The 8,451-nt window shown below is 39.3% G+C and overlaps 2 protein-coding genes across 3 annotated transcripts in view; both read left to right on the top strand.

The window, feature by feature from the left end:
* apex2 (APEX nuclease (apurinic/apyrimidinic endonuclease) 2) overlaps window positions 1-2,536 on the top strand; it is a 4,487-nt gene extending 1,951 nt beyond the window's left edge. Inside the window, exon 6 of the mRNA XM_005731654.2 lies at window positions 1,359-2,536. Coding sequence (XP_005731711.1) covers window positions 1,359-2,450 — 1,092 coding nt within the window. The 3' untranslated portion in view covers window positions 2,451-2,536. The remainder of the gene's footprint in view (window positions 1-1,358) is intronic.
* Window positions 2,537-3,773: 1,237 nt separating this feature from the next.
* The window catches only part of LOC102205892 (sodium-coupled neutral amino acid transporter 3), a 12,640-nt gene continuing 7,962 nt past the window's right edge, over window positions 3,774-8,451 (top strand). The window contains exons 1-4 of one of the 2 annotated variants that reach the window (XM_013910511.1): window positions 3,774-3,984; window positions 7,811-7,877; window positions 8,038-8,122; window positions 8,222-8,337. In XM_013910511.1, coding sequence (XP_013765965.1) covers window positions 7,837-7,877; window positions 8,038-8,122; window positions 8,222-8,337 — 242 coding nt within the window. In that variant the 5' untranslated portion in view covers window positions 3,774-3,984; window positions 7,811-7,836. Of the gene's footprint in view, window positions 3,985-5,891; window positions 6,078-7,810; window positions 7,878-8,037; window positions 8,123-8,221; window positions 8,338-8,451 lie in introns of those variants that run through there. The other variant, XM_005731653.2, reaches the window with a different exon arrangement.

Genomic DNA, 8,451 nt, shown 5'->3' with positions numbered 1-8,451 from the left:
ACACACACACACACATATATATATATATATACACACACACACAAATAATATGTGTGTATGTATATATGAGCGACACCGCACACTCTACATGCATGTATATAGTAGTATATAGACTTTTTAAATATCTAGAATCCTGTGAAAAACTAAGAACAGCCTTACTGCTTCCATAGGATTTAAGGGGGGGAATAGCAGCCAGCTTCTTGAACAATGATTAATCAGAAGGTTCGTCCTGCTCTATCAAAGCACATGTTGTGGAAAATTGTTTCGTCTGGGGCCTTCAGGTGTTTACACAATGGCTCAGGTTTCCCAGGAATGGCCATTCCAGTAAATTCAATCGCTTGTAAAGCTCAAAGAATTTGTAAAAACCCATGAGCGACACTCTACAGGCTTTAGTTGGGTTGTTAAAATTCTTGACAATAGAATTAGAAGAAGACTGAACAAGTGTGTCTTTTTTGGAAGAGTTTACAAGAGAAATCCTATTCTCTCTCTAAAAAAAACAACTTAACAGCACAACATGGGTTTATGTAATAGTTCTGAACAAAGTATAAGGCTTCTGAAACGTGTCCTTCAGCACCATATGTGGAGAAAACCAAATACAGCATATCAGCAAAAACACCTCACGCCAGCTGTCATCAGTGTGGTGGTGGAGGGGTGATGATTTGGGCTTTTTAGCAGCCATAGAATCTGTGCACCTGTCATTGAGTTGCCATGAACTCCCCTCTATACCAGTGTATGCCAGAGTCAAATGCAAGGCCACACATCTGACAGCGAAAGCTTGGCAGAAATTGGGGCATGTAACAGGGCTGTGATCCCAAGCATAGCAACAAATTTACAACATAATGGCTGAAAAAGAAAGAAAATTGAGCCATTTCAGTGGCCCAAAGTCCAGATCTCAACCTAATTTAATTGCTGTGGTGTGATTTTTAACACAGCTCTGCATGAATGAATCCTCACAAACCTCAATGAATTAAAGCAATACTATAAATATGAGTGGGCCAAAATTCCTCTACAGCAATGTGAGAGACTAATAAAGCCATATATGAAAGGATTATTTCAAGTTACTGCTGCCAAAGGTGGTTCTGTTGCTATTATTTCATGGGGTTTACATTTTCATTACTGTATTAAATTACACAAAAACAGGAAGTGGGGAAACCCCTCCCCCAAACCTTATATGCTACATGAAAAATGACTTCTACCTACAGCTTCCTATTTAATGAACAGACACAGGAGTGGAATCTGTCTCAGCAAGAAAGCAATGATCAACAAGTGACCTTAATGTAGAGGATTGAAATAATATTACATAAAATGACAGATGTTCCTACATTATTATCCATAATAATGAAACTTTCATTATTTAGGATGATTTTGGCGAAAACCCTGGGAGGAAATGGCTGAATGGCTTTTTGTACAGTGACAAACAGGAAGAAGGGAGCGATGAGGAGGAACATGACAAAGAATGCGAAGAAACAGATCCACTCCACGGTGGGAAATTTGTGGATACCTTTCGCTTTTTCCACCCAACACGCATCAACGCCTTTACATGCTGGTCTACTCTCACTGGAGCTCGGCAGACCAACTATGGAACACGCATTGACTACATATTTGCTGACTGCCAGCTTGCCAAGGAGCAGTTCGTGGGAGCCGACATCATGCCAGAGGTGGAGGGTTCAGACCACTGCCCTGTCTGGGGGCAGCTGAGCTGTTCACTCATTTCTAGCCCAAAGCCTCCCCCCTTCTGTACTCGCTACCTGCCAGAGTTTGCAGGTAAACAGCAGAAACTCTCACGCTTCCTCGTTAAGGTGGACCAAAAATCAGCCCAATCTGAGCAGAAAAATACTTTGCCTGGTTCTCAAGAAGAGGAGGAAAGGAGAGAAAATTTAAATCCTTCTGGAGCTGCAAACATCTCTGTTAAAAAACGTTCATTGACATCTGACTTGGTTGCCCCAAAGGGAAAAAAGACTAAGACGGTAAATGCTTCTTCAAAGCCTAAGGGCAACCTCCTTGCCTTTTTTAAAACCAAAAACGTTAACCAGTGTGAAAAACCACTAAATCTGGATGAAGCTGCCAAACCACCCATAACTGAAGAAGTGTTCTCTGTCGCAGACACCAAATCTGAAGGTCCTGAGCTTATCTCTGACGGTTCATCACAGCAGTGCTCCACAGCTGATACTGACCAACATATGAACACAGAACATTCAATCCCTCAGCCCACTGTAACGCAGTCAGATGCAAAGAAAGGGACATCGTCAGTGTTTTGGAAGTCGGTGCTTCGTGGACCACCTGCCCCACCGTGCTGCAAGGTCCACGAAGAACCATGTGTTCTTCGTACTGTAAAAAAGGAGGGGCCAAACATGGGCAAACAGTTTTTTGTGTGTGCACGTCCTCAGGGACATGCGTCCAACCCTGAGGCTCGATGCAATTTCTTTGCATGGGTTGACAAAGCAAAGTGACATGTTTACATTAAGGTTCATCAGTTTCAGCAACAATTGTTTTAACATTTGTCATAGTTGTATGTTGTAGTTGTTGTATTTTTCTTTTTCATATCAAAATAATAAAACAGTAGTTTTATATTACTTTGAATTTGGTTCCATTTGTTCTAAACGCTGAAATAAGTGAGCAGATTAGATTTGTTGATTAAAGGTTCTGCTTATTCACATTCACTTGGTTAGTGAAACATTTGGGGTAATTAGATGTTTTCTTCCTTTTAGGCTGGGTCTTTTGCCTCCATCTCACCCTATTCCTAACAAGCTCTTCTAACACCACAGTCCTATGTCTCTCTTGCTATCTCTGAACACTCCTTCCCCCACTGTTCCTCTTGGCCATTGGCACCCGCTGGTCAACAGCACTGTTATGGTAATGTTGTGGAAGTCTTATTGATGATCCACATCTTGGGTATGGCAAAACTCTTACGCTGGATGCCCTTCCTGACGCAGCCCTTCCCACTTATCCAGGCTTGGGACTGGCACGATGGGTGTGCTGACTCTGGCTTATGGCTTCTCATGGCTGGGTTTGTTGCTTTTTTTAAGCTTCAGCTTCAACAATTTCAGGATTATTAACTTTCCTTCTTTATATATTATTACAAAAATAGTTCTACTACTGCTTTTTGTTTTGTTTTTTTGTTTTTTACAGTTTGTTGCACCAAACAAACTATTAGAGCACATTACCTTTGGGCTAAAGGACCTTTTACCTTTTTGTATTAATTAATGAAAGATGAAAGTCGTAGTCCGACAGGCCTGTGTATAAACACCATTTTAGTTTCTGTGTCACATAATATGTATGCGTTTTAAGATGTTAGTTATAATTTTTTGTGCACTTAGGTTGGTGGTTAGCACTGTTACCTCACAGCAAGAAGGTCCTGGATTCAAATTTCTTCTGTGTGAAGTTTGCATGTTCTCCAGATCTCTTTACTTTCCCCTGACTCTTGACTCTCCTAACATTAAAAAAATATGTTTTTACCCACTAGATGGCAACAGTAGTGAGTAGATGCATTGCTGAAATGAAATGTAACTTTCCACAGAAGCACGTGTTATTCACACTACCAGCTGCATGACCGTATTGCAACAACTGTTATGCAGGCCAGGAAGTTGAGTATTTAAATTGGTATCAGATGTATTTTTACCAATCAGTTTTAGGGTTCACAGTAGAAATATTACTTCAATGTGGCAAACCATTCCGTAGGTTTTTAAAAAAAAAAAAAGAAGTAGAACAGAAAGTATCAATGTCCGAATGCTCCATAAAGTAACAGCACATACCCTGATCAGTGTGGGAGTGCCTTGGCTCCTGAGAAGAGGAAATTTCTTTACGCGCGCATTTGCAATGTTGCTCCTTCCCCCATTTTTTTCCCCCCCTCTGCTCTTAGAGCCAAAGAGGAGCTCATGACCTTGTGAAAAGCTGCTTTTGGACTTGAACCAAGGAAGTTTGAACTTTTATCCTGTTACTTTTTTCTGGACAGAATACATTCATCTTCCTTCTAACTGTAATTAGGTGAGTACAAAGACTGGAGACGTGAGCTGCACGACTTCCCATTCCAAGACGGCAAAAGATGTCTAGCAAATTGCTGTTATAGCTACTGGTGACTATTAGTATTCATTACAGAAACAAGAAAACAAATAACATTTGCACATTTCTGCTTTAACCCTTATAGGTTGTATCTCTATTGTCATCTGCGCACGTGTTGGTCGTTGTCACAGCACAGAGGAAATTTAAATGACTAGATGAAATGAGAGATCATCTCGGCTGCAGATGCTTGCTTGACTTTTTGTCCCAAGAAACAAAGTTAAATGCTTAGGGCATGATTTTACCAGCACAGAATGTCACCTCACGGAGCATTTTCTACATCAAATATAATAGTTGCTCTGTTCACTACAAAGATAACACTCACTGTATTTGTACGCAAATTCATTGCTTTCGTTTACTGTTCTGATCTTCTAACCCGCTCTTTACTCTAAAAAGTAGTGACCTTGTCTGTTTTATCCAGCTTTCTTAATATGCAAAAAACAAGTCATTCAGAGATGTTAAAAGAAAGCAGTGTGCATCATCAGAAGATATGAACTTATATAACAGATATGTTCCAACATGTGTGTGTGTGTCATGGTGAGATAAAGAAATGTGGGTGTTTCTTCGTGTAAAGCTTATATGTCAGTTACATTGAATCTTATCAACCAACTGAAACAGTTCTTAGGAGATGACATTTCTAACACCTAGACCACATTCAAAATATGTTTACATTACTTCATTTAGGTGACATAGAGTGCTTAACAAATGTATTAGACCGCCTGTCATAAAAACATTTTTTAGAAATCTCTCAAAAATCTCCTTAAAACTAAGAAGTTATAGTGCTATTTATCAAGAATATAACAAACTGAATTCACATTTTTATACCCAAATTTGAGCCGGCACATTGGACTTCTCTGAAAAGTCTGAAATTAATTGAGCATTCAACCAAGCAAGCAATAACCACATAATTTTATCTCTTCGGGAATGTGAATAAATAACTGCAGTTTGGCATTTTTACAAAAAAAAATAAAAAATCAACAAAAAAGAGCATACTACTTTTTAGCTGTTTTGTAAAACAGTGAAATTTGAAAATTCACTAATAACAGCAATAATGGAATTTTAGCATTAAATATATGATTTAGATCTTAGAGCTTGTGCATACAGGTGGATTAACACATTACAGAAACACATTTGTCTTTACGTTTTAGTTTAGGTTAGCTTTCTTATGAACCTTCCATTTGGTGGTGATCCAGTAAATTTGCTGATCACTGCATACATGTATAAATGACAGGGATGTCTTCTGTTATTGATCAAAGTTAAAATATTCGCCTTTCTGAGGTGTTTGAAGTGTGTGAGAACCTTTGAAAGATCTGAAAATGTGTCATGTTTTAATGACGTGCTCTTTTCCGGTAACGCTTGAATTCAGGTCTCAGGGTTTGTTTTCAATCAAGCGCACACACAACAAATCCACTCTTAAGCACCGCCACATGTGATCAGTCTTAAATAAGCACTTATCTCCTAAGCTAATTACAATCTGCATGACTTCCAGAGGGGAGGAAAACTGTTAGTGAATATCTATTAAAGCTATAATAAAACCCATCAGAGATGACACCCACCTTTCTGCTTGCATACTCTGCAATAACACGGCTGAGCTTTTGTTTAAAGACCAGAAGCCCTTCTGAATAATGAGTATGTGGGATTAGCGGAAGGTTTGAAGTACTGACTTTCTGTGAAATCCACATGTGATTTATTGCCTTGCTATACCCACTATTGTTCACACCTTTCCACTGCAACCACCTGGTGAGAGGATCCCTACAAAGCCTCTTCAACGTCAGCAGTACCTGTGTTGCTGGTTTAACAAAGGGTTAAGTATGGGTGTTCCCATTTCCTGCAGCTCTCCCTCCCAGCCTCACTAATCTCTCTCACTCTCTCCTCTCCTTACTATCAAGAAGATTTGGTGAGACTCCTAGGAACAAAGCTACATAGAACCACTAGAAGTCTGAAAATTGAATGAATCTACACAAGGATTTATTCTGTTAATATTCAGAAAAGAAACCTAGCTTTCTGTGGGAATCGCAAGGGTGAGTTGGAGCACAAATGCGTGTCCTTTAAGTGAGTTCCTTGTACATGTTGAACAGAAGGGAAGGGCTAACTGTCAATAGTGAGCTGGTCTTGCATCAGACAAAAGCCATGTGGTAGCGTTGCTGGATACTAAGATACAGTAATATATATGTATGATCATGTTTAACCTGATATGTTTTGATTTTTCTCATTGTAAAGGTTGTCCATAGATGGGTTCATGTATCAGTTCAACATATTTAGTAATTACTAAAAGATGAACTCCCTGCAGAGGAGAAGCTTGGGTGTAAAATAAAAATTAGGACAAAAAACTCAGAAGTATTTTTTTCTTGTTATAAGCTTTTTCCCCACTCTGTGGAAAAGCTGCTCTGAGGGCCAGTGAAAACTAAAATGTTGAACAAGCAGCTGGTGCGCTGGGTTTCACACACTCTTTTGCAACAAGGCTTGTTGCAACTTAAAAAAAAAGTCTTTAAATTTTGAGTTAAAAATGTATTTTTGTGGTAAGTCATGAACTAATTTACACAAATGTTTGTTAAGGGAAGATACCAGAAATTGAACAGCTGGTTTCCCCCACCATTTGAAAGCCTGTCCCTGACATTTAGTCGTTGGTTTGTTGGTTGTGTGTGTTGGCTATGGGCCATGGGAAAGTTAGTGGGTATGTGGCTAAAGAAAGTTGCTCAAACCAAAGCTGACTTGATGCCAATGAGCAGGGAAAGAGCTACTCTGTATTTAGACTAAAAAGCGCCATTTACACAGCAGTCCTTTGTTTATCTCAGTTGCCCACTGTTATCAAGCTCAGAGGTGTATGGTTTATTACACGTTTACAGGCCTTTTCAGTGCAGAGCGTAGGACATGTGAAATTCCAGTTTTGTGTGAAACTCTTAAGGAATGGCAAAATGTAGCGCAAGACTGACCTTAGGGGTCAGATGTGAAAACCCTGAGGGCAGTTTGGCTGAAAGAGAGGAGAAGTATCTCATGACCCTGTGGCAGGAGCACAGACCTACGCTAATTCCCAGTGCAGTGTCTCCATGCCAGCTTTGTGTGGCTCATGGCAGATTAGAGCAACATAAGTCCTACAACAACATTTGTTATTTAAAGCCTTTAATTACACACAAGGATAAAATTGAATGGCGCCCTACGTGAAACCGCCAGTTTCCCGGGAATTTTATTTTGTGAATCAACTTAGCTGTCATTTATACTTTATCTATATATATATTATGTAGGAAGGAGAACTTCAAATTAAGAGTTTACAAGGATTTATGCTAAGTTTTTCTTGTCCTTTGCAAGAACAACAATCTAGTCGTTTCTCTTTAAAAGTACATTCCCAAGCAACTCCTTCATTCTCAGTTATTTTTGGGTTTTTTTTGTTTTTTTTAAGGAACCATATCTTCCCTCCAGAAAACGACCATACAATTAAACAACACCAACAAAGTCTGCTTTAGGAAGCCAGAATTAAATCTAACAACTTCAACATATATCATAGAAAATGTATAAGACGCAATGTACAAAAGCACACGACGAGATCAACCTGCACGTTTTTGTTTTTTCATAAATAATGGAAAGTTGAGAAGCCTGGTGCATGGACCATGTTGGAATGTTATGTATGCAGAGTAAAAACAACTAGAGTTGTCATCATACCCTCTGCTAGCATGAATAATTCCAAATTTAGGCAAATACTTTTTATGTGAATATGTCTATTTAAAAGTCTGAAAACTGCTCTTTTTTTTTATTTCAGCAATTACATCAACCAACCCAACCAAAATGGAGCTTCAGAAGATGAACGGACACAGCAAAGACGATGGGTAAGACTTAGGGACTGATTGGGTGTATCTTATCACACCAATCGGGTCAAAATTAAACTCAGGGACGTTCTAAATTTCGTCTACCAAATGTGAGTGTTTTACAGCTTTTTAAGCTCATTCTACTTCCTAGTTTTAGCTCACTTTTAATCTTTGGTTGCAGGTTTGATCCAATCGATGCCTTGGCCGAGCAGGAGGAGTTTCTCCCACATAAACCTGGTGCAAAGAAAGAAACCCACTTTACAGATGTGAGTGCTTCTTTGTTTTAGTAAACTGAAATACAGTAAATACTATGTAATTTCTGTCTGTGAACTCAAATGGCATCTTCTGTTGTCCTCTTGCTGCAGTTCGAGGGAAAGACTTCGTTTGGCATGTCCATCTTTAACCTCAGTAATGCCATAATGGGCAGTGGGATCCTGGGACTGGCTTATGCAATGTCCAACACAGGGATCTTGCTTTTTATGTGAGTCTCCAAGCCAAACAGAAAACCCCAGTTTTCGCTGAACTTTGTGCCCTTTGTCACTGTGTGTGTGTGTGTGTGTGTGTGTGTGTGTGTGTGTGTGTGTGTGTGTGTGTG

The sequence above is a fragment of the Pundamilia nyererei genome, unplaced genomic scaffold (assembly GCF_000239375.1).
Source record: "Pundamilia nyererei isolate P.nyererei 1_Seehausen unplaced genomic scaffold, PunNye1.0 scaffold00044, whole genome shotgun sequence".
Lineage (NCBI taxonomy): Eukaryota > Metazoa > Chordata > Actinopteri > Cichliformes > Cichlidae > Pundamilia > Pundamilia nyererei.
The sequence above is the reverse complement of the archived record's forward strand: the minus strand, read 5'-3'. Positions and strand labels throughout refer to the sequence as shown.